A 24,788-nucleotide genomic window follows, 5' to 3' on the forward strand; every position below is an offset into this window, starting at 1 on the left:
CCCCGCGGAACCCGCGGGCCCCGGAACGCGGAGCGCGGGGGAGGGCGGCGCCCGCGCCGGGCGGCTGCTGGGCGGGGACACACAGCGGCGCCGCGATTGGCTGTTCTGGATGCGTCGAGCTTCGCGATTGGCTGTTCGCGGTGCGTCGAGCTCCTTGGTCCCCCGGCGCCATGGCGGCCCCGGGCCGGCGCTGCCCGGGCTGTGGCTCCGCGGAGCTGCTGGAGGACGCGCTGTACGCGCAGCAGCAGCTGGTCTGCGCCGCCTGCGGCTGCGTGCTGGCCGAGGGGCTGCTCACCACCACCTACAGCGACGAGGAGCACCGCAGGGGTGCGCGGAGCGGGCGCGGGCGGAACCGGCCGGGAACAGCTCGTTCGGGGTCGGTGTGGCGGCACCGCGCTGCCCGGGCGGCGGGTCCGGCCGCACAGACTGCGGGTCCGGCCGCTCAGACTGCGGGTCCGGCCGCACAGACTGCGGGTCCGGCCGCTCAGACTGCGGGTCCGGCCGCACAGACTGCGGGTCCGGCCGCTCAGACAGCGGGTCCGGCCGCACAGACTGCGGGTCCGGCCGCACAGACTGCGGGTCCGGCCGCACAGACTGCGGGTCCGACCGCTCAGACTGCGGGTCCGGCCGCTCAGACTGCGGGTCCGGCCGCACAGACTGCGGGTCCGGCCGCTCAGACAGCGGGTCCGGCCGCACAGACTGCGGGTCCGACCGCTCAGACTGCGGGTCCAAAAGCCGCTCCCAGGCGTGGTGTGTCCGTTGCAGGGTCAGACCGACCCCGCGCTGCCGGATTTGGGGCTCAGAACACGGGCTGTGCTGCTTGGGGCTGTTTAAACACCGGGGCGGGGAGAGGGGTAAAAGCTGCTTAGATGAGGGTATTATGGGCATGGGTTAGTGACAGTGTTGGGTTAATGGTTGCGCCAGGGGAGGTTGAGGTTGGATGTGGGGAACAATTTCTTCCCCAAAGGGCTGTGGGGCATTGGAACAGGCTGCCCAGGGCAGTGCTGGAGTCACCAGCCCTGGAGGGCTGGACAGATGGAGGTGAGGTTCTCAGGACATGGGGCAGTGGTTGGACTCGATGAGCCTGAGGGTCTCTTCAACCAAAATGACTCTGTGATTCTATGATTTTAATCTCTGACGTGTTGGGGAGCAGCCCCGGGGCCGTTTGCTGGTTGTTTGCAGAGGAGCGATGCTGGAGGGGCTGCGGCTCCTCAATGGGACTCGGTCACTGGTTGTTTGCAGAGGAGCGATGCTGGAGGGGCTGCAGCTCCTCACTGGGACTCAGTCAGTGCCCCCGCAGTCCCGGCAGTTCTCAAAACTGAAATCCAGTGCCGTGGGCATCTCCCGAAATCTAAACGACACCGACCCCCAGGGTCACTGGTGTCACCTGGCCTGACACCGGCTGTTTTTCAGAGGTGGCGTATTCCCAGAGCACCGGCCAGAAGGAGCAGCTGAGCCGCTGTGTGCAGCGAGGTAAGAGTGAGCCCTGCGTTCCCTTGTGCCCGATTCCCTCTCGCTGCTCTCTGCCCAGCTCTAGTTCGTTTAACGTGTTTCTGATGCTCTCTGAAGGGGTGAAAACCCTCGGAGCTGGTGGTAAAGCAGTTAGTCCTGCGTCCCACCAGCACCAGCCTCCAGCAAACCGCCTCACCTGCGCAGAGGGGCTCGGGAGGGCTTTTCGAGGTGTCCGCAGGAACCGGGCGGCTCTTGCGCCTTTGCCTGGGGCAGGGTGAAAGCTGCAGCGCAATATCGAGGAGATGTGTTGTCGAGGGTTAAGATTGCGGGGTGACAATAAAACCCTGGCAGATGTATTGTTAACCCCCTCTTCCCCCCCACTTCCCCCTTTTTGCCCCTCCCTCTCCCCACTTCCCACTCAGGACAGGTGATCGGGAGGGAAAGGAGGACAGAGAGAAGAGAGTTGGAAAAATTAACAATGTTTTACTAATGCTACTAATAAGAATAGAGAAAATAATACAAAATATACAAAACCAATCTCGAAAGTCTCAGCAACTGCAGAGTCGGCACCCGAAGTCCTGGACTGGACTCTGCAGCCAACCGGAGCTGGATTCAGTCTGTCACTAGGGCTCAGTTTGCAGGGACGACTAGCAAGGTCCTCTCCTAATGTCGGCCATAAGGAAAAGGGAAAAAGGACAAGATCCTCGTGATCTCCCACTTTTATATGAAGTATTCACGTGAATGGAATGTTATACACAGTTGGTCAGTTTCTCGGTCACTTGTTTCTCGTCGCCCCTCTCACGAGATTTCCACGTGCTTATCAATAAGTTTGCATTCCATTGCTAGGTTTACCAAAACATGTGTCTGGTTCTCCAGGAAAATGCAGTTAATATGAAGGCTTTAGCTGACAGGCAAAATTCACTAAAAGAGAAACTTGTTTTTAGCAAAACCAGGACACGTGTGTATCGGGAGCTCCCTGAGCTGGTCTCTAAGGGCTGTGTCTTCTCGCAGGGATCAGGCGTGTCCAGGATCTCTGTAAAGTCCTGCAGCTCCCAACGGTGTTCGAGGAGACGGCCGTGTCCTACTTCCAGAGAGCCGTGCAGCACCCAGCCTTCCACCTGGTCAGCCTGGAGAAGAAGGAGCTCCTGGGCGGCTGCTGCGTCTTCGTGACTTGTCGGCAGCACAACTGGCCCCTGACGATGGGGACGATCTGCTCCCTCCTGTACGCGAAGCAGGAGCTGTTTGCCGGCGTCTTCCTCAGCCTGCAGAAGGAGCTGGGGCTGTCGGTGCCGGCGCTGAGCCTGGCTGATCTGGTGTCAACGCACCTGAACAGGTAACGGGGCTCGTTTCAGTGTCCTGTGGGTGGAAAAGGTTGTGAAATGCAGGGCAGGAGTCACAAGCACACGCAGGGTGACCTGTGCTGGGGCACTGAGGCGAAACCACGTCATCCAAACCCGCGTTCCCAGGTGCAGCTTGCGGCCCCGTGTGCTGGGGGGCACGTTTACCCAGAGCCCACGGGGCTGGTGCAGCATCTAAAATCCGCTATCTGGGAGCACATTCTGTTGTCCCTTGGGTGACAAACCTCATGGAGTTCTTGCTCCAGCAGCAGTCACAGCACAGCAGAGCAGCCGGGGGTGGACGTGAGCGGCCAGTGGAGCAGGACTGGTGTTGGCTGGTGGGCTGGGGGAACGGCCCATGTATGCACTGCATTTTTACAGACTGCAGTGCCTTTTTTGCCTCGTTTTTCACAGCCTGGGCTGTGATTTCTCTTCCTGCCCCTTTCTCCCCAGTCTGGAGAGTGGGCAGTGAGGTGACATGAGCAGAAGCCACTGCAGGAGCAGGGTATGTTTGTCCCAAAGGACATTCCTGCCGCCACATCAGTGGGGATGCGCAATGTGGCTTTCCGGTGCCCCGACGCTGACGATGGGCTCTTTGCTCCTGCAGTTTTCGGCTGTTCCAGCACTCGGCTGACGTCCCCGCCCCGTTCGTGGAGGACAAGGAGAAGATGGTGGCCCGGACGCTGCAGCTGGTGGAGCTGGCTGGCGAGACGTGGCTGGTCACCGGCCGCCACCCCGTCCCCATCGTCACGGCCGCGGCTTTCCTGGCGTGGCAGTCGCTGCGGCCGGGCGCCCGCCTGGCCTGCCCCTTGGCGCGGTTCTGCAGGGCGGCGGGGGTCGACCTGCCGCCCCCGGCGCACCTGCGGCTGAAGGAGCTTCTGGACATCCTGCTGCGAATGGCCTCGCAGCTCGCCTGGCTCAGGGTCTTCAACCTGGACAAGAAAACCGTGGTCAAGCACATCGGGGACCTGCTGCAGCACCGCATTTTCCTGCTGAAAAACGCCTTCTGCGTGGAGGAGGAAGAGGAGCAGCACGCTGCGGCCCCGGGCGAGGGCTCCCCCGGCTCTCCGCGGGCCGTGGCGCCGGAGAAGGGCTGTCCCGAGGGGAATAAACGCGGGCGGGAGGGCGGCGCGAGGCCGCTGCTGCCGCCCTGCCTCATCCAGCCCAGGAAGCGGCTGCGGACGGCAGCCCCCGGCGCCGCGGGCTCGGCCGTCAGCGGGGACGAGCCCATCTCCGACAGCGAGATCGAGCAGTACCTGCGCGGCCCCGAGGAGATCCGCGCCTTCAGCAAGGCCAAGGGCTGGCCCTGACGGCGGCGCCCGCGGGGTCTGGAGGACGCTGCTCCGCAGGGACCAGAGATGTGGCATCTGACGGTGATGAGGGACAGTCGCCCGCAGGAGCGGGGTGCGGGAAGGAGCGGGCGCTGTCCCCTGGGCTTCTGGACCAAAATGGGGCTTTTTGTGGAGTGACGGCGTGGGATTGTGTTCTATTTCTGTTATAAATAGATGGAAGCGCAGGTGCTGGGGCTGGTTTCTGGCTTCTCTCTCGTTGGTAAAAGGTGTTTTGGTGAGTCCCAGCCCTGCGGGGCGGGGGTGATGCCTGGGGGACTGTCTCCAGCACCTTCATGGTGCAGGATTTCCATAGCGCTGCTTTTCCAGGGATGGTCTCCCCTTCTCGTGCTTCACCTTCTTTGTCAGAATGAGTTTGTGAGGGTCTGGGAAACACCTTCACCTGCCGAGGGAGAACTCCCCTGGTTTGGGTTAAATAAGGGACGTGCTGGAAATGGTGAAGACGTGCTTTTGGTTGGCGTGTGCAGAATGTGGCGTTGCTGCTCTCAATAAGAGCGCCCTCGCCATGCCCGGTGTATTTGGACACAAGGTCTGTGAGAAATAACAGTAGATCTTGGCAGATTGGCAAATCTTTAATATATTAAACAAAACATATCTGCTAGAAACATTCTATTTATATAAAAAAATGCAAAAGAGACCCCTTTAAAGACATGTCTTTGGCATACGTTCCCCTCCCTCCCCTGGGTTATTGCCAGAAGCTCTCTGTTGATATGTCATTCGCTTGTAATGTAAACAGACAAATAAAAAGTGTAATTAATAATACAAAGCTTTTTCTATAATACTGTCACAGTGCAGCAAGCAGATATAACAGCTCAGCATCAGCACGACCGCGTGGGCTGCGACACGGACACAAGGATCTGAGTTGGATTAAACACTGGTTGGAGCCGCCGGGCGGGCAGAGACGCCGCGGCAGAACCGAGGTGAGCGGTTCCGAACGCGAGACGAACCCAGCGCTAAGTGCTTTTTCCTCCACGGCTTCGTGGTTCCCCCCGGCCCCCGCCTGGCCCTCGGGAGGTAGCGCGATAATTAAACTCATTTGCACGCAGAATTGTGAATTGGGGGGAGGCTGGGGAGCGCAGGGCTGGGTGCTCCCCACCTCGGCTCCTCAGGAGCTGGGGGGACGGCTCCGGCACCTGCAGCGTGGCTTTTTTGGTTTTAATCTGCATTCTAAGGGAAAAAAAAAAAAGGAGGACTTGTTTTGAAATGGGGAAAAGTAAGTGCTTGTCCAGTTCCAGCCCTTCGACTGAACCGGGTCCCTAATTAATCAGCATCATTCTCCCGCACTCCCAGGAACTGCCCCAGCACCTTCAGCTCAAGGCTGGTACCTGGGGGGTTTCTCTGCCCTCCGAAGAGCAAACCCAAGGATTGTCGGTGCGTGCAGCCCCCGGGGCAGCTCAGGACCCGCTCCGGGCTCGGCTCTTTGGTGCTTTGGCGGAGGGTCGGTGTCGGCTCCAGCGGCAGCTCTGCCAGCCCGGCCCATTGCATAGCCAACGCCTCTGCGGGCTTGGAGGCCTTTTCTGGCCGAGATTGTAGTGTCTGGCGTTAAACCAGTGCAGACATCGCCTGAGGCTCCTCTCACCTTGTGCTTGCTTCACAATATGGCTTTTCCTTCGGCAGCCGCGTAACACTGGCGTCTAACACTGACGGACCAAAACTTCAGCATCTCCACCGGTTTCGGGGGAGCAGCTGCTCTCCGGGTGGCTCAGCAGCAGCTCGCTCAGGTGCCGGTGCCGGTGTGTGAAGGGCACTTGGTCTGGTCCCGTTTTCGGGAATATTGCAGTCGCGGCAGGAGCGGGCTCTTGCCAAAGTGCCGGGGGGCTCACCCGCTCCTGGAGAACACTGGTGGGTAACAAGGCACTCGCATCACTCACTGATCTGTCTCTACATATATACATTCAATAATATAGCTTTGAAAAATAGACATTTGTTTCCTCTGTATATTATAAAATAGCATTTAGGATCAGTCTGAAGTGCCATGCAGCAGTGACCGAAGCTCGGCTGCCGTTGGGGCTGCGCAGGAGCCAGGACACCCTGCACCCCCGGGATGCTCAGAGCCCCCAGGGAGCAGGCTGGGCTCAGCACCGCCCCAGCCCGGGGGAGCCGCAGCCCTGGCCGCGCTGCCCGTCCCGCTAGTGCACGTGGCGATTCCCGCAGCGTCGCAGCCCCGAGGCACCGCGGCTGCGGCTCCCGGAGGGAAATTCTGCGGCGCTGCAGGTGTCTGGTCCTTCTCCATCTTCACACGGTGGTTTCGCTCTTCCAGAGGCCGGTCTTCATGCCGGCCGCACCGTCGGCGCCGCCCAGGTCCATGTCGTACTTGCTGCCCTTGAGGCCGCCGTTGTGGCTGCCCAGGTTGAGCGGGTAGGAGCGGCGCTTGGCCTCGCGCTCGGCAGCGCCGTGCCGCGGGTTGTCTCTCCTCCGGCGAGCCGCAGCCAGGTCGGGCGCCCGCCGGCCGCTGTCGCTGCCTTCCGAGGGGCTGGGACCCCCCTCCGTGTCCTGGGGGGGCCGCGGGGCCGTGCGGCCGCCGCTGCCGGGGCTGTTCCTGCCGCTGTGGTAGCTCTCGGAGTGGCTGTTGTGCAGGCTGCCGCTCTCGCTGGAGGGATGCTCCGAGGACGGGCCCCGCAGCGTTTTCAAGCGGTGATGCTTCCCGTCGCGGCATGGCTTAGTTCTGCCGCGGTGGCCGCGGCGGCTGGGGAGGTTGCCGGCGTGCCGGGCGCTGCCGGCGGTCCTGCCCTCGGCCGGGTCCAGCTCCAGGCTCTGGGCCAGCTGCAGGTTGGTGAGTTTGCAGCGTCCGCCAGCCGAGCCCGCGCTGCTGGGCGAGGAGGAGGAGGAGGCCGCGGAGCGAGCCAGCTCCGGGTCGCAGCCGATGAAGACCTGCGAGCCGTCCCCCGGCGCCAGCCCGGGGTGCACGTACGCCTGCATGGGCAGCGCATTCCTGTAGGACGGGCAGCAGGAGAACCAGGAGTTGAGGACGTCCCGGCGCCGGATGCAGTGGTGGGTGAAGATGAAGAGCCCCAGAGCCACGGCGGTGACGCCGTAGAGGCAGCTGAAGATAATGTTCAGGTACCAGCGCTGGGACACGGCCAAGGCGCCAAACGTCCATAGGGCCACGTACAGGATGTGGGTGGTCACCAGCGCCCGGAATTGCACCTGCAGAGAGTAGACGCCGTCCTGCTCGGGACAGGGTGGCCCCGAGTTCAGTGTCACTGAGATGGACCCGGAGTCGGTCAGGAGGTCCCCGGCAGTGCCCAGCCGCGGCGGTGGCTCCAGCGGCTCGGGGACATCTTTCCGGTGCGACGGCCGGCACTGGAGGCTGAGTGCGGCGCAGAGGAAGTAAATCCAGGTGACCAGCAAGATGAAAGCCACGGGGACGTAGAAAGCGCCCAGGCTGGGCCGCCACACTAGCCAGCAGCTGCGTGGGGAAAGGTTTGGTGAGCAGAACCGGGTTGTCACACAGCCGGCAGCCCCACAACACGGCACCGCAATGCTCGGCCTCCCCAACCCAAAGGGACGGGTTGGTGGCAGCCTGGCTGCTGCTTGCCCAGCATACAGAATCATCAAATCATTCTGTTTGGAACAGCCCCTCAATATCGTCGAGTCCAACCGTTCCCCACCCCGGCACTGCCCCATGTCCTGAGAACCTCATCCCGTCTGTCCAACGCACCAGGGATGGTGACTCCAGCACTGCCCTGGGCAGCCTGTTCCAATGCCCCACAGCCCTTTGGGGAAGAATTGTTCCTACAGACAGCTCTTGGGCACGATCGCATCCGCCCTTCCCCAGCCTGCCGGGATTCCCGGCACCGCCGGTTCCCCCACCCGGTCAGGGGGTGCAGCACGTTCAGGGAGGAGCACACGGATCACACAGACACTTACTAGGGGTTGTTGTCGTGGTAGTTGTGGATGTTGACGGCCGCAGTGATGCCACAGATGATGAGGGGGATCCCGCCAGCGATCAGGTAGAACCTGCATGGAGGGGACGGTGTCACCGTGTGCCCGGAGCGAGCCCTCGGGGACCACGGACTTGTTTGGCAGAGTGAGTCCTGTGCCAGGCTGTGGACACGGGGCAGGGGATGCTGCCCTGGCTCCCCATGGGGCTGGGGAGGGAAGGGGTGTCCGTACCGCAGCATGGGTCTGGGGGCCGGCTGGGACGCGTCCCCGTCCGGCTGCCGCGGCGCCTTCCAGGTCAGGTCCCTGTAGAGCACCCGGGCCGTCACTGCCATCCACAGCAGCGTGGAGAGCGAAGAGTAGTGCAGGATGATGCCGACCTGCGGAGAGAGGCGGCGGCTGGGACGGGGGGCTCCAGCTGCGGGGGATGACAGAGCAGCCCCGGGCAGCGGCGGGGCCGAGCCCCCTCCCCGGTACCCACCGCCTGGCAGACGATCAGGTACCCGGTGAGGGTGATGCCTCCCGCGAAGACGGCGGCCGTCATGGCCATGTGGAAGCAGAGGTTGAGCAGCATGTGCCAGCCCTTGCGCGGGATGAGGATGGTGCTGGAAGAGACACACGGTGGGCACCCGTCAGCGGGGGATGATCGGCAGCGTGTGGAGCCGTGGCTCCTGCTGCCCCGAGGGATGCTCGGCACAGCCCAGCCGGGCAGTGGGGCGGGCAGGGAATCCTGGCATGCACGTGGGCAAAGGACTTCGAATCACAGAATCATTCTGGTTGGAAGAGACGCTCAACCACAACCTAAATCTAGCACTAAACCATGTCCCTAAGAGCCTCATCTATAAGCTGTTCAAATCTCTCCAGGAATGGTGACTCCAGCACTGCCGTGGGCAGCCTGTTCAATGCCCCACGGCCCTTTGGGGAAGAAATTGTTCCCCAGATCCAACCTTAACCTCTCCAGGAGCAACTTGAGGCCATTTCATCTTGTCCTATCACTTGCTCCTCTGGAGAGGAGACCAACCCCCTCCATGCTACACCCTCCTTTCAGGTGGTTGCAGAGCCAGCAGGACATGTCCTGCCATCGCCCCGACACAGGAGCACTCACCCGTGGTTGACGATGTAGGTGATGATGGTGGTGAAGAGGCAGAGCAGCAGCACGGCCGTGCAGGTGTACATGGCGGGGTGCAGCACCTCCCCGGCACCCCCCGCCTCGCTGGGGAAACCGCTCAGCTCCTGCATGGCACAGCACAGCCCGTCACCCCCATGTCACCCCCATGTCACCCCAGGCAGGGCTCCTGACCCCACCGCTCCCCACACCTACCATGAGCACGGCCACGTTGCTGAGGTGGCGGCAGTGCAGGGAGGTGACGTTGGGCTCCCGCGACGCCAGCTGGCAGCCCTCGGCGCTCCAGCCCCCCATGCCCCCCAGCACCTCAAAGTTCCAGTATGCGGCCACGGGGTCTGCGCCCTCCCCGGGGTGCCGCAGGGACACGGCCACAGGCTCCGAGAGGTTCCCCACTCCGCAGCCATCTGTGGTGACAGAGAAAAGGGGTGAGCGGGGCAAGAGAGCCCCGGCCTGCTCCCCAAAAGATGGGGGACCCCCTACTGCACCCCATGGGCACAGTGCCCCTCCCAAGGATGGCTTTGCTCTGCAAGGGGCTCCACCAAATTGTGGAGGCTTGTGCTCCAGCCCCTTCCCCAGCTCCATTCCCTTCTCTCAACCCGCTCCAGCACAGGGGGACGCTCACTGCCCTGGTCCATCCCCCAAGAAACCCCCTGCAGAGGGCACCCCCAGTCCCCACATCGCCTTACAGGTCCCAGCGTAGATGACAGGGGTGGCCACGCTGCGGCGTTTGCCGTCGTCTGCCAGGCGGGAGGAGTTCCCGGTGCTGCAGAAGAGTTTCCCATTGCGGAAAACCAGCAGCTGCAATTTGCAGTCGGCCAGCGGAGCGGCCGGGACGGGGCTGGCGAAGAGGCTGGGGGGCAGCTGGATGGAGGCCAGGGCGATGCTGTTCTGCGGGGGACACGGGGGACGGTGAGCAGGGGACACCCCCTCTGTACCCCCCCATCCCCCGGTGTACCCGTACCTTGATGTGGAAGCTGGTCAGGGAGATGTTGGGCCGTCCCGTGGTGCAGCGCAGCCGCAGCTGCTGGTCGGGCGTGGGCTCAGCCCCCCGCTCAGCCGGGGGGGGACGCCCACCCGGACCCCCGTCCCGCCGCTGGAAAGCCACACAGCTCAGCCCCACGTAGCTCTCGGGCTTCACCACGTACGCCTCGAACGCGATGTTGCGCGAGTTCTGCCAGGCACAGCACCGCGGGGTGGACGTCAGCCCCGGCATGGCCAGAAACCCCCCGGCACAGGCAGAGAGATTCCCCGGCATGGGCAGAGAGACCCCCCGGCATGGGCAGAGCCCCCTCACCAGCAGCCCACCCACCTCCTCGCCCCCGTTCAGCCCCGTCTCCGTGCAGCCCCCTCACCACCGCCATGTGCTGGGCGTTGCTGCCGAGCGTGCGGGCGGCGATCCTCTCCAGGGAGCGGACGATGCTGGAACAAGCCTTCTCCTCCTTCTGCGACATCCACAGGATGTGGTCGTCCACCAGCATGATGTTGCTGGCCATCTCCACGATCACGTCCGGCAGCTGCAAGGACAGCAAGTGGGTCTAGTACGGTGGCAAACACCCCAATTCATGCTTTTCCACCCCAAAAGCACCTGGCGGGGCTGGGGACAAAGCAGTGCTCATCACCTGCTTGATCTGGTCCACGTAGCCGATGAACTTCTCGATCATCTGGGCCACGTAGAGGACATCGACCATGTCCGAGAAGTTGGCCGCCTCGGCAGTGTAGACGCGGAGCTGGTGAGCCAGGGTCAGGGCGTTGGAGGCGTTGATGGGCATCTGCGGGGCGGCACGGCCAGGGGGACAGTCACCGCCTGCACCGCCCCCCCAGCACGGCCAGCCCCCCGGTGTCCAGCTCACCAGCACGAAGGTGTAGAGGACGCGGGTGATGTCGTTGGTGTAGAGGCAGTGCGAGTAGTCGCCCTCCTCCCAGCGCCCGGCGCGGTCGCAGCGCCGCCACGCCTGCTTCTCCCCGCCGGCAGAGCCCCCCCCAGCCGGCCCCGCTGCGAACGGGTGCTGCAGGCACGGCTGGTACGCGGTGATGCCGGCCAGGGTGCGCGGCCACCTGCGGGGACAGAGAGCAGTGAGAGGGGGGCACACGGGGCAGCAGCACCCCCGCTGCACCCCCAGCGCCAGAGCCCTCACGGAATCACAGAACCGCTCGGGTTGGAAAAGCCCCTCAAGACCATCGAGTCCAACATCACCCAGCTCCATTCCCTTCCCTCAACTTGCTCCAGCACCTCAATATTATTAATAATGAACCTCGCTGAGCTCCAAGGGACGCCACAGCCCCCCAGCAAGCCCCTGTCCCCCACAGCTTGGGGGGGCTGGGGATGATGCTCCCCAAAAAGCTGCTGCCCCTCCAATCCCAGCTCAGCAAAGTGGGAAGCAGCAGGAGGGGGTGGGCACCGCTAATTTAAGCCAGATTGCCTATACCAGTAATTTATATTCTGTAGCGGCCCCGCCGGGGTTACGGAGCCGCCTGGAGCCTTTCGTCTTGTGCCAGAGAAATTCCAATACCTCCGCTGCCGGAGCCGCCGGCACGGGAAGCCCTTCAAAAGCCCCCGCGCCTCCCGTTAATCGCTCCCAGACCCCCGTCACCTGCCCCCGGCACGCACCGCGCACCCTGTCCGCGTCCCCACCTGAAGTCACCGCGGTTGTTGGTGACACGCTCGGCGGGGCAGTAGGACGCGGAGGTCTCCAGCACCACGATCTCCACCTTCTTGCTGACGTTGCCCTGGGCGGTGGAGACGGCACACTCCCACTCGCCGGTGGCCAAGACGTGGATGTTGGACAGGATGAGCTCGCTGAGGGCAGAGGGGACACGCTGGCACGGCAGCTCTGCCCCACAGAGAACCGCTGCAGCGGTCCCCCAAGCTTGGGGACATGGGGACACAGACCATGAAGCACAGGAGGTGCCCACGCTTGGCAGCCCGCTCACTGAACTATCAGTAAGCCCCGTGGCCATGAGTGTCTGCCCTGTCACATCTCCGTCCTGTCCCCATCTCCATCCCTATCCCCCTCTCTGTCTCTATCCCATTTCCATCACCTTTCCCATCCCATCTCCATCCCCATTCCCATCTCCATCCCCATCCCATTCCCATCTCTATTCCCATTGCATCTCCCTCCCCATTCCCATCCCATCTCCATTCCCATTCCTATCCCATCTTTCTCTCCATCCTCATCCCACCTCCATTCCCATTCCCATGTCATCCCAACCCTATTCCCATCCCCATTCCATCTCCATCCCCATCTCCATCCCATATCCATCCCCATTGCCACCCCACCTCCATCTCCATCCTCACCCCACCTCCCTGCGCACCCCAGCCCAGACCTGGTGATGAAGGTGCAGTCATGGATGAGGCTCTCCTCCACGATGACCCCGGCCCGCTCGTCCCCCTCCACGGGCTGCCGGTTGTGGTACCAGCGGATCTGGGTGCTGTTGTCCAGGTAGGTGGCCGTGCACTGGAAGGGCAGACGATCGCCTTGGAAAACCACCTGGCGCAGCGACGGGATGAGGTGGTGGGTGTGCAGCTCTGGGGCACCCGCTGCGGGGGACACAGGCATCCGGGTGAGCCCGCGTCCCCCCCCCGCCGCCGCCCCCCGCCCCGGCCCTGGCTCACCGCAGCGGAGCTGGCCGTCCCGCGTGCCGCGCAGGGGCACGGCGCGGAGCTCCCGGGGGTACACGCACACCGTCCGCTCCGAAATCTGCGCCGAGCGGCCGCGAGCCCAGGGCAGCACCCAGCGCAGGTGGCAGTCGCACGTCAGGTACTCAGTGGCAAAGTCCCTGCAAGGGACAGTGTCACGGGGCGCCTGGGACACACCACCAGCCCCTAGACCCCCCGCACGGACCCCTCCGGGTGCCTGAATCCCAGGGCACACTCACACGACTTTGAGGGAGGGGAGCTCATCGAAGACGCCAGGCGGGAGGCTGGAGAAGATGTTCCCGGACACGTTCCTGTGGGATGGGAGAGAAGTGGCGTGGGGGGACCTGCGGGGAGGGGACACCTCCCAGGGGCACCGGCAAGGGTGGGCATGGAGATGGTCAAATTCTCCTTAGTTAGATGTTCTATTTCTTAGGTGAAAGTAGAGACAATGTTTAATGTAGCTAAACACTCGTATAAACAAATATATCTACATTTGCCACAACAAAGAAAGACGCGAAGCTGCTGGCTGTAGACTCCTGTTTCAGTAACAGGTGACACTAAGCCTCTTTTTGTACTATTTGACATATCACTGTCTCTAATTTTGCTTTACTAACTCACCTTTGTATTAATTTAGTTTTTTAACCACCTTGTGATTTTATGCCATGCATTACCCACTTCTTTCTGCCATCAGCTGCACCACCTCACTAACCTTCCATTCTCCCTCACGTCTTTTCCATTTTGCACTCACTTCCATGTGGCTTTAATCTATTTTGTTCTTCTTTCCTCCTCTAAATGGCAACTTTCAGCTGGTAGCTGTGATGCAGGCAGATGAGCCCAACGAGCCCCGGGCAGGAGCTGGCATCGCGACAGCCCCAAGGTGCAAAACCAGCGGCAGTGCCCCGGGCAGGGGCTGGGGGCTCCGCTCAGGGGGACGGGGGTTCCCGGGGGTCGCCAGGGAGCTACTCACAGCCGGAGGAGGTTGGGGAGCCCCTGGAATACACTGGCGCTCAGGCAGCCGATGCGGTTGTTGGAGAGGTCCCTGCAAAGCAACGGGGGGGCTGTCAGGGGTGGGGGGTCCCCGCTGTCCCCGGACCAACCCCGGGTGTCCCCAAGGGGCTTCACCAGCACTTACAGGCGCTTCAGCTCAGGAAGGCCGAGGAAGGCGCCCGGCTGGACCGTGCTGATCAGGTTGTTCTTCAGGTCCCTGTGGACAGACACAGACCTTGTGGTGTGCAAGAGCCTCATTAGCAGCTTTTCATCCTGTTACCCCCTCGTTATCTCTGCAAAGGGTGCAGGGAAGGCACAAAGCTTCCCAATGCTTATGGGGGGGACACCAGCCCCCCTGCACCATGGCACCATGGAGCCTTGTGCACCATGGAGCATCGCGCCCTGTGCACACCAAGGGGCTGCTGTCCCCCCACACTGCTCCCCAGGCAGCTGTGTCCCAATGGGTTATCTCCTGCCCGTGGGATAAGAGTGCATCCCAAGTGCCAGCACGGCCCCAGGAGGGTTTTGTGTCCCGTAGGAAGCTCGTTTGGGTTATTAACCTGACTGGGGGGACGTATCTAATCAGAGGCTCACTGGGTGTGTGGCCTGCACAGGGTGCTGGTGGCACCAGCTGCCCCATCCAGTCCTGGGGACCAGCGAGACGGCTCCTGCCGAGATCTGGCGCTGGCCCAGGAAGGACATGGGATCCATATGGCAACAGCAAGTTTATTATAGCAGTCTGCACGGTGCTCACCCACTGCTCCACAGCCCTGGGGACACCCCCGAGCTGCAGCCCCTGCTCCGAGGCTTGCCTTCCCCATGGGCAGAGACACGGCCCGCCGGCTGCGGTGGCCGGGGCTGCAGGCAGCAGTGCAGGCAGCGGTGCAGGCAGCGGTGCAGGCAGGGATGCACAGCGGCCAGGTGAGTGGCAGTGCTGAAGGAACAGCTCTGGTCACCTGCACTGTCACTGTCACTGCCAGCACCCACTGCTCCAACACCCATCCTGCAAACACCCGTCCCACAAACACCTGTCCCACAAACACCCATCCTGCAAACACACACCCATCCTACAAACACGCATCCCACAAACACCTGTTCTGCAAACACCTGCCCAGGGAGAACACCCACTCCAGCCCCTGTCCCACCGCGGGACAGGCAGAGGTCCCCAGGGACCCCCACCCATCCCCAGGACACGTGCTGCAGGCACAAGAAATGGCCACGGGGAGAGGGGTGGTGACGGCTGAGCCCACGGCCACAGCAGAGCTCCCGCGCACAGCAGCGCCCACCGCAGCCTGGTGCAGACAGACAGACGGACAGACTCCATCCCCATCACTGCTGTCACCTGCAGAGCCCCCTCGCAGCCCCACGGGGGAAGCGCCGGCCCCGGCAAAGGGCAGGACGTTCCCAAGCAGGGCAGCGCTAATGAGCGCGGCCGCCTCGGCTGCATACCGGCCCCGCTCAGACTCATTAATCTCATTACGCCGCTACAAATCACCCGAGAGGCCAAGCTGCGAGCCTGGAGGGGTGGTGGCCCATAGGGACACCCTGCATGCTGCCAACACCCCAGGAATGGCTCACCCCCAACATGGGGGGACACCAAAGCACCCATAGCGGGTGGCCAAGGGCCCCACGAGCCCCAGGAGGAGAAGCGAGGGGCCCCAGCGCCTCTGCCATGTCCCTGCTGTGCCAGCGCGGTCCCTCCATGGGGCACATCTGTGCCGCGGCCCTGGACCAGCCCGATGAAAACAATTATGGCTCCTGTCGAAAGCAATCAGGCTCAGAGCGATGCTGCTGGCCCAGGATGGGGAGTGCTACCCACGGCCCCCCCGGCCGTGTTGGCACCCCGGCTCCGACCCACGTGGGGTTTCGGCATGTCAGAGGTGAGCGGAGGCGACATGGGACAGTCGCTCTTCCAGAGCACAGAGACTTTTAGGGGGACCCCGGGGCTGCAGAGCCACGGTGCCCCCGGAGACGCCAGCAGCTGGGTCACCGTCACACCAGGGGAGCGTCCGGTGGCGGGAGCTCCGTGCAAGAGTGTGCGAGACCCTCGTGGGGCCGTGGTGGGGAACAAAACGCCCTCAGTGTGCCGGTCCCTGCTCCTGCATACCTACAGATCAAACCCATATGGGGGCCATAAATCTCCCCTTATTACAGCTCCCTCCATAGAGATGCCTTTCATGGAGAGATAAGAAAGTTGACTTTGTTCGGGGGGACAATGTCGCTTTTCATACCGGCCCCCACAGAGTGCGGCCCCCCCGGTGCCTCCCGCCCCAGCGCCGCTCCCGGGGTCCCCAAGACGCCCGCGGGTGCTGATGGCAAACCCTGCGCCCGGTGCCGACGGCAAACCCCGCGCCCGGTGCCGGCCCCACCACAGCACTCGGGAGTGATGTCGGGAACAGGACCGGCACCTGCCCTGCCTGCACCCCACAGAAACCCTGCCTGCTCCCCACTGCTGCCCACCCCGACCCCGAGTCAACCGGCGGGCACTCACAGCTTCTCCAGAGCCTGCAGCCCGAAGAAAGAGCCGTTCTCCAGCACCGTGATCTTGTTGTTACTCAGCAGCCTGTGGGAAGAGCAGAGGGAGAGCAGCAGCCCCGTTAACGACCTGCCCGGCAGCCCCATTCACATCCCGGTGACCCGTGGGGCTGGAGCAGGAGTGGAGATGGTCAGACTGACCGCGACAAGTGGCAGCTCGGGCCGTGCCGCTGGGGTGGTGGCGTTGGCAAAGGCTTGGGGACAGGCTTGCGCGGCCAGGTGGGGACATGGGATGCGATGGCATGTTGGGATGCCACATGTGGTCCATATGTGTGGCAGCGCCGGGCTGGAGGTGCCCAGGGCTGTGCCAGCTCTCAGGGCAACCCTGCTCCTGCACCCGGCCCTGGGGGCAAGGGGCTGCAAATGTGGGCAACGAGACCCCCACCCCAGCACAGAGAAGGCCTCCCCAAGGATCTGCAGCTGGGAGGGGAGCCCATGGCACCCCCAGCTCTTGCCCCCCACCAGCCTGACCCCCCTCCAGTCACTGGCCATCCCGGGAACCTCCCAGCGCTGAGATTTCATCCCAAAGTAAACAGCTCCCCTGGCCAAAGGGGCCCTTGCGGGGTGACGGGGAGGGAGGGGGGCCGCACGCACCCGGCAATTGAACCAGGAGCTCATTAGAGCGCGGCAGCGGCAATTAGCAGAGCCAGACCCAGCCTGGGGACAGGACGCGGCTCTCGGGGACCGGCGGAGACACCGGCGATGCTCCCGCCGGCAAACGACGCCCAGGGCGGGGGGGCAGCGGGAGCGCAGCCTGAGCCCTGCCCGGGGGGGCACCGGGAAAAAAGGTTCATTGAGGGCCGCGCGGGCTGTTTACACACGGGCGGCTCCGCAGCCGGGCTGAATGGCGGCTGTGTGCGGAGCCCCGGCCCCCCGGCCAGGGACCAGCCCGGGGGCTGCGCTGCGGCGGGGGGGCTGCCGAACCCCCCAGGGGAGGGCTGAGGGACAGCCCCCCGCCCTGGGACACATCCTGTGCTGATGAGGAGCCACCACTGGGTACCACGGGACCCTGTGACCCGGCTGGTGGCATCGCCAGCCTCCAATTGCTTCCACAAACCGGTGGCCAGCGCCATGTCTCACTCTGTCCTCCCCATGGGGACCCCGCTTTGGTGGGGGTCAGTGAGCCCCGGTGCTGGCAGAGACGGTCCCGGAGCAGCATCGGTCCTGGAGCATCCACAGTCCCACAGCACTGCACCCCATGGCACACAACAGCCCCACAACACATGGCAGCCCCACGACACCCCACAATTCCCCATCATGGCATCGGACGTTGCTCAAGGCCATGCCGGCCCCAACAGCTCCAGAAGGTTTTAATTCCAGCAAATTTCACAACCCAGCAAAGCTCCCATAGGCTGCACACACATGAAGGGGCGTCAGCCCCATTTGGGGGCTGAGCTGGGGGGCTGCTGGACCCTGCGCAAACGGCTCTTTGCGACCACGGGAGCTGCAAACACAGAAACCAGACAGGTGCATGAGACTCTGGTCTCAGACCTCCCATCTTTGCTCCCATGACCTGTACCGGGTGGCAGGGGGGTCATGGCCAAGGACACGTGTGGCCTTTGGGTAGGGGGGAGCCAGGCACCCTGCGCAAACCAGACCCGGTCACATCAGAGCCTTCCAAGGCTTTGCAAGGGGTTACGACCACGGGTGTGCTGCCAGCACAGCAGGCAGAGAGCAGGCAGCTGCCTGCACAAGCAGGGGTCACTGCACCAGAGAGAACCCTCACCACCCTGGGGCTGACCATGGGACGCTCGCTTTGTTCCCAGACCCCGGGGACCATCCGCGCCTCTGCCATAAAAAGACAACTTCCCGCCTTAAAAGGCAAAATGCTCCCGTGGCCCCCAGGGGATCAGCCCCCCTGCGATCCACAGGCCAGCGACCGCCCCACGGCCGGGAAAGCAGCCAAGGGCAAAGCCACCCGTGGGGACCGCGGCCATCGGGAGGGACCGGCCATCGGGAGGGACTGGCCATTGGGGAGGGAACGGCCATCGGGAGGGAACGGCCATCGGGGAGCGCAGGACTGGCTAGGACTCCCCCAGCACAGTGGACACCCCGAGCTGTGGGCTCTGTCCCCTGCAGCCCCCGCTGCTCGGCGCCTGGTCTGCCCTTCATTAACTATAAGAGATCCTCGACTAAACCAAGCGTTTGGCACACAAAAAAAACGGCACCGACAGTAACGATTTGGCCGGAAGTTTCTTCCCGATAAAGCTTTTTCTGGGTAGAGATCCTGGCTCTTCTTCTCCCCGTCCTGTAGAAGCCAGCTGGGTCACACTTCCCTGTTACAACTCACATCCTCAAACACAGTTTTGTTTTGGTTTTGCTGTTTTTATGGATATTATGTTCCAAAATGTTTTCCTTTTGTTTTTCCCAGGAAGTTCCCATCAGGCTCCACAGGACTTCCCGGCCCCACGCCCCAGAGCCATGTGTGGGTCCCCGCACTATTCTCTTACAGGACGTTAACCGAGAAACCCCAAAATACGATGGAATAAGGGTGCCCACGAGGCCACCCTGACATGGGGGTCACGGGCGAGCAGCCCCCGGGCTGCACAGGGGCTGCAGGACCCTTAGCACACAGGACAGGGGTCAGACCCAAACCCCTCGGCTGGATTTCAAACCCCAAGAGCTGCCCCTGTTCTCACACCTGGGTTGGGGAGGGCAGCGGATGGGGGGCTGGAAGCACACCCCATTGCCTCCGGTTCCCGTGGCTCGCCGTGGCCAAGGTGGCCATTGCCACCGGCGGGCAGGGGTTGTGGTGGTTCCCCATATGCTCACGGGGTCCACACGGGGCTGGGGGTGCAGAGGGGCCACGGTGCCTCCAGGTCCCAGCCGTCCGCAGGGCTTGGCAGCCCATGAAAGCGCAGCTGTGCTCCTCAGAGCCGGCGCTCTGCCGTGCCTTGGAACCAGCCCAGACTGGGACCACGCACCTCGGCAGCGCCGGCAACCGCCACGGCAAGAGGTGCCCCCAACAGTGCCAGGAATCGCCATGGTAAGAGGTGTCCCCCAGCCCGGGCTGGGGGCAAAACGATGGGCACAGGGCGATGCAAAGAGCTGGGGACCCCGCAGACACCCCGAGCCCTCGACACCGACCACCCTTGTGCTCCAGCATCCTCCCGCCTGAGCCGGAGCTGCAGCCGCCCTGAGACCCCCGGGCACCGCGCTGCGTGGGCGGGCGGCTCCCGTCGCCACCGGGAAAATAATCGGCTAATTGAGCGATGGCTGGCAAAGTCTCTCCGGACAATGCGGGGATTAAGGACCAGAGCATCGAGTCAAACGGAAACGACGGGGGGATGCGCAGGGACGGGGGCGGCCGGGCAGCGGGAGGGACCCCCCAAAGGAGCATCCTCCTGTCCTGGGGGGATTCAGCTTTGGAAGGGGCTCAGCATCCTCACTCCATCCCGCCCGCACTGGAGCTCTCAGGGCTTGGACCCCGCAAAGCCGCAGGTGGGGAGATAGAGAGATCCCTTCTTCTTGTTTGGGTTTTTTTTGGGTGTGTTTTTCATCTCAAAAAGAGGAGCCAAAAGCGAAAAAAACAAGTTTGTTTTTTCAAGCGTGCTGGAATCCACTTGGATAAATAACGGCTCCAGAAACTGGGCTGCTGAAACAATAAACTTCCTCTGGACCCAACCAAAAAAGGACGCGGGGAGACGACGGCTCCCCGGCCCGGGTGAGCGGCACAAGCAGCGGCGCGGAGGTTAATAAGGGGGGGCCGCGGTGGGGGCGGGGAGGCGGCTCCGCTTTGCTCTCCAAGTGCATTAATTCAAAGCATATGCTCGCGGCAGATACGGCGCAGGCTGCGCCCCAGCAGAGCTGCTGCTCCGCACGGGGATCCGAGGAAGAGGAGAGGGGCCCTGGCGCTGGCGAGAGGTGCCGAGGGCTCGGGCACCCCAAAGGGCTCTGGGGCGGCAGCGTCCCAGGGGGGACCCGCAGCTCCCAGCCCAGCGGCACTGGGGACCCCCCGACATGGCTGATGCCCCCTCCCCACTTTGTTTGGGCGCTTGGGGGCTCTTTCCCCCACACACCGTGCGCGGGCGTCGCTCCAGCCCTGCGTCACACCGGGCTGCTTCGGATGGTGGAGATTATTGTTCCAGCCCTCGGCTTTTGTTAGCACAGGAAAAATCAGCCCTGGAGAGATGGCGAAACCTCCAGAGCCGGGATGCACCGGGCAGCACCGCAACCCACAGCCCCCGGGAAAACCGAACCTGCCGGAGCCACAGCCCAATAAACACCAAAAAGCTGAAAAAGGTTTGAGAAAGACACGATCTGCAGGGCACAGGACAAACTGGCCTCGGAGAGGGGAGTTCAAGTAGAACTGGAAATTGGTCATAAGTCAAAGCCCTCTATTCCCTGCAGACAATCTGTAATTTCAGTGCAATCAAGCTGTGCACATAAATGAGGCCTGTGCTGGGATTCCACATCTGGAAGAGGTTTGGGCTCCCGCCCGTGTGACAGCGGGGCTGGGGCGGCCGGCGGCGAGCTGCGCCTCGTTAGGGCCACGGTGCTTTTTCCATTAGGCGATTAGCAAAGGGGTCAGCTGGAGGGGGAGGGAATTAAAGCCCTGTTAATACACGTGTGCAGAGCCCTGGCACCTCGCAGTGCGCTGGAGGGGCGTCCCCAAGAGGTGCCAAAGCCCCAGCCCCAAAACACGGGGAGATGGTGGTCCTGGGCAAAGCGCTGTGCCCCGGGCTGTATTGGTGCCGGCTCTGCTGAGAGCTGCAGCCGGCAAGCCATGCAGGTCTGCCAGTCACCCTGGGGTGACAACGCAATCCATAGGGCTGGCACCCATCCCCTTTCTCCCTGCGATGTGCTGGGGGCAAGAATTAACCTCCAGGTATAAAACAGGGCGGGTGCCAGCAAGCACATGCCTTGCAACATCTGTGGGCATTGCACAGGAATATTGCACCCCTGGGAGCATCGTCCTGCTCGCCAGCCCCCACACATGTCCCCACACGTGTCCCCACGCTGGCTCCCTGCACTTCTGTTCCCCGCATCACCCCTTCAGCTCCACATCTGTGGGTGCTGCTTTGCTCCCTACCAGAGCTTCAATCCCTGGAGGGGCTGAGGGAGAAGCCGCTGCGGCTCCACTTGGCAGACGGCTCCCGGTGAGAAGCAAGTACAGCCCCCGGGACGCGGGGACATGGTGGCCGAGCCCAGCGCTGGCTGCAGGACAGGTCCTCAGGGCCACGGGCATCCCTTGTCCCCTGCTCTGCCCATCCGCTGGCTGCGATGCCAGCGAGCATTCCTCGGGTGCGAGGGGTAAATAAGCAGCAGCTGCCACGGGGGCAGCCCTGGATTCCTCTGCGCGGGCCTAATAATTAAAGATAAATAAAGAAGTAAACTGAGAGTGTGGGAAAAACCCAAATGAGAGCCAGGGTGAGGGACCAGCAGGGTGGCGGACACCTCAGCCACCTGGCCTCCTCGGGCCACCCGAGTGTCCCCAGCCCCGACCGGGACAGCAGCCACTGGGAAGAGCTTCATCCCGCACAGCACCAGCCGCTCATCGCCGCTGACACGCGCACCCACTGCCAGGCCAGGCCAGACACAACCGAGCGGGGCTTTGCTTTCCAGTGTTATCCCACACACAACACACCCCATGCTGCCTGTGACCGGGGCAGCGCTGATGCTGAGCATCCCTGGGACACAGAGGGGACCGGAGCATCCCCAGAGCACAGAGACGACCAGAGCATCCCCGGGGCATGAGCAGGAGCCCTGCTCAGACCTGGAACACCTGCAGGGCTCCGAATTTGGCCGTCCCCAGCAGGGTGTCCCCATAGGCACGTGCAGCCCTTGCCACGTGCCCGGGCTCCGCTGCCTCCTCTGCTCCCTGCCCGCACCCCAGCGGCTCCAGGAGACGCTCCCAAAGCCAGAGCCTCTGGTTTTGATTGCTCCATCTGGAAAGGGTTTAGAATAAATCATGTTTACTGCACGAGAGCAGAGCCCAGGGTCACTGCATATTTGTAGGTTCCTGCCTACGCCTGTAGGTTTCATGTCACGTTTTAGTGGGATCGTGTAATGCCCTAAACGCTTCTGCACGGTCATCCCGGCCCCTCGGAGGGAGCCGGCCCGGCACAGACAGCTCCAAACCCCATCCCACCAGCACATCCCACCAGCACATCCCACTGCGGCCGCTTGGCCAGCATGGGGCTCAGCTCCCGCTCAGCATCGCGGTCACACTCGCCCAGGCTGGAGGGAGCACCAGAGCAGGCAACTAATCAGGTGCTTTTCCCAAATACAAATTGGTGAAGGACTCAGAAGACCCTGCAGGTATTTGCAAGGAACTAATGCGTAAGAAAAAGCCATTGGAAGAAAGAAATAAAGAGCAAAGCTGCCCGAGGGAGAGTGCGAGCCCAGAGCTCTCCCTGCCCCGCAGCCTCCCATGTCCCGCACCGAGGGGAAGCTCAGGACAAACTCTGTGTTGTTGCTCCGGGATGATTTAGACTTTCATTACGGCCATTGTGCTCCAGCCTCTGCCAATGGCACCTACGCACAGGCACGTCTCATGGCCACACTCAACATGGGGACGGTGGCATCAGCTGGGTCCCCTTTGCAGCCACCCCGTTTTCACAAAACAAACATCGTCGCCCCAAAGCGAAGCCCCTTGGCAGCCAACGGCACACGGGAACCAAGAGGTGCTTAGAAATAGCAGCGACTTGGGCACATGAGCAGCAACGCGACCAAGCGGGTTCAAGCACGAGAGCGGACGGGACGAGGAGCACAGCAGCCCCCAGCCCAGCTGCACAGCACCCAAAAAACACACCCGGGAGCAGAAGGCGGGGGCTGAGGCCGTGAGCACGCTCATGGGCACGGCCACCTTCGTGGGACAGCGCTGGGCGAACGCGACGCTCCCTCCAGCAACGGCGCTGCCGGCCCTGCCCTCCAAACCAGATTTTAATTCAAACGTCTCCTCTGGAGTTATAAATAAACCCTGCAATTCGCTGCTGCAGCGAGCAGGCACGCCAGCTGCCCGCGCAGCCCAGCCCTCCCAGCAGCCAGCGCAGGGGCGGCTTTTGGGGGAAAAACGGCGGCTTTGGACCCTTTGCACAAACCCCAAACCCACTTACCGCCCCTAATCTCTTTTCAGCAAATATTTTCAGCAAGAGCCGTCACTTTCAAACAAAAACATCCTCCCCCGGTGCTCAGGCAGCGAAGGGAAGCACGGAGGAGCCGTTTCCTGGATTTCCAGCTCCTGTCCAAGCTTCAAACCCGGGCGCACCAGGGGGACAGCGGGTTCGTCCCGTTATCCCGCCCCGCCCCGCCGCGGTGCCGTTTACATGCATTTAACGCACAACCGAGCGACGCTTTCCTTGGGACGGATTCACTCATTAAGTGAAAAAATAAGTGGAAAAAAAGTCGCGGCTAGCGCGGCGCTCCCCGACACGGGGGGACTGCATCCCCATCGTCCCCCTTGTCCCCACCAGCACCTGCCCGGCCCCGGTCCCCGGGGGCACGGAGCGGGCACGAAGCGGGCTCAGCGCGACCCACGCGTGGGCGCTCGCTCTACTTGGGGACGCGGGGCGCAGGGAGAGCGATGCTCGGCGCAGGGGGGCGATGCCCGGGACCGGGGGTGGCGGGGGGATGCCCGGACGCGGTACTCACAGCGTGGCGGTGCCGTCGGGCAGCAGGCGCGGCTCGGGCGGCGCGGGGAGCCCCCCGCCGCTGCAGACCACCCTCCGGCGGGGCGCGGCGGGGCCGCCGGGGGCTTTGGGCCGCTCGGTCCCGCACTTGCAGCCCAGGCTCTGTGCGGGGCAGCTCCGCGCTGCTCCCCCCCCGCTCAGCGCCGCCGCCAGCAGCACCAGCGCCGCCGCCCGCCGCATGGCCCCGGCCGCGGGCCACGGGCTCGGGCTCCGGCTCCGCGCCCGCCGCCGCCCCGCTCCCCGGGGCGGCTCCGCCGGCGCCGCCTCCCCCGCTCCGCCGCGCTCCGCAGCCGGCCCTGGCGCCTCCCCCGGCCCGCCCCGCCCCGCCCCGGCCACGGCCCCGCCGAGGGCATCGGCTCCGCTCCCCCTCCCCGGGACCGGAGCCTGCGTGGGGGAGCGAGGCAGCCCCCGCGGGCCGGGGCCGGCGTTCGGAGCGGTCCTGGGGAGCCGGAGCCTGCGTGGGACAGAGCTGGAGCTCCCGCAGAGCTCCGTGGGGTCCCACGGGACCAAAAGCCACAGCTCTGCGCCCAACCAAAGGACAGAAGCTCCAGCCCCACAGTCCCGAGCTGGAGCGCCGGGCATTGCCAGGGAGGACTGGAGTCCTGCGTGGTCCATACGGGCCGCGATGTGCCACGTCGAGTGGCATCCCGGCAGTGACAAGCACAGGGTGCCGTGCCCAGGGTGGTGGCACAGACAGGACCCCACCACGGCTCCTGCAGGCGGGGGCTCTGTGGCCTCCCAGCGCCTGCCGGGACCCCCCTGTGCAAACTCACAGGGTTCACTTCATGGTCGCGCCGCTCCGTCCCTCCCAGCCTCCTCTCCGCAGTTAACGCTCTTCCCTTCTTGCCTTCT

General features: G+C 63.4%; 2 protein-coding genes across 2 annotated transcripts; one reads left to right on the forward strand and one right to left on the reverse strand.

Moving 5' to 3' along the window:
• Window positions 1–121: 121 nt before the first annotated feature.
• BRF2 (BRF2 RNA polymerase III transcription initiation factor subunit) lies at window positions 122–4,904 on the forward strand. Its single transcript, XM_065040876.1, has 4 exons — window positions 122–327; window positions 1,414–1,473; window positions 2,464–2,785; window positions 3,397–4,904. Exons 1-4 carry the CDS (start codon window positions 171–173, stop codon window positions 4,097–4,099), a joined length of 1,242 nt encoding a protein of 413 aa, XP_064896948.1. The 5' UTR covers window positions 122–170; the 3' UTR covers window positions 4,100–4,904.
• ADGRA2 (adhesion G protein-coupled receptor A2) lies at window positions 4,692–24,216 on the reverse strand. The gene is made up of 19 exons (XM_065040875.1): window positions 23,899–24,216; window positions 16,262–16,333; window positions 13,916–13,987; window positions 13,751–13,822; window positions 13,023–13,094; window positions 12,760–12,923; window positions 12,471–12,684; window positions 11,779–11,943; window positions 10,997–11,201; window positions 10,766–10,915; window positions 10,499–10,660; window positions 10,108–10,317; window positions 9,833–10,034; window positions 9,342–9,550; window positions 9,126–9,253; window positions 8,502–8,625; window positions 8,255–8,400; window positions 8,009–8,098; window positions 4,692–7,547 (listed from the first exon to the last, which is right to left on the reverse strand). Exons 1-19 carry the CDS (start codon window positions 24,114–24,116, stop codon window positions 6,374–6,376), a joined length of 3,849 nt encoding a protein of 1,282 aa, XP_064896947.1. The 5' UTR covers window positions 24,117–24,216; the 3' UTR covers window positions 4,692–6,373.
• Between the last annotated feature and the right edge of the window lie 572 nt (window positions 24,217–24,788).

Source organism: Columba livia, chromosome 25, assembly GCF_036013475.1.
Source record: "Columba livia isolate bColLiv1 breed racing homer chromosome 25, bColLiv1.pat.W.v2, whole genome shotgun sequence".
Taxonomy (NCBI): Eukaryota; Metazoa; Chordata; class Aves; order Columbiformes; family Columbidae; genus Columba; species Columba livia.

Coding starts and splice junctions, on each gene's coding strand:
- BRF2 (XM_065040876.1), top strand. CDS start 171: ATGGCGGCCCCGGGCCGGCGCTGCCCGGGCTGTGGCTCCGCGGAGCTG. Junction 328..1,413: donor CGACGAGGAGCACCGCAGGG/GTGCGCGGAGCG, acceptor GCTGTTTTTCAG/AGGTGGCGTATTCCCAGAGC. Junction 1,474..2,463: donor GAGCCGCTGTGTGCAGCGAG/GTAAGAGTGAGC, acceptor GTCTTCTCGCAG/GGATCAGGCGTGTCCAGGAT.
- ADGRA2 (XM_065040875.1), bottom strand. CDS start 24,116: ATGCGGCGGGCGGCGGCGCTGGTGCTGCTGGCGGCGGCGCTGAGCGGG. Junction 13,823..13,915: donor CTTCCTGAGCTGAAGCGCCT/GTAAGTGCTGGT, acceptor GTTGCTTTGCAG/GGACCTCTCCAACAACCGCA. Junction 10,661..10,765: donor ACGTGGACCAGATCAAGCAG/GTGATGAGCACT, acceptor CTGTCCTTGCAG/CTGCCGGACGTGATCGTGGA.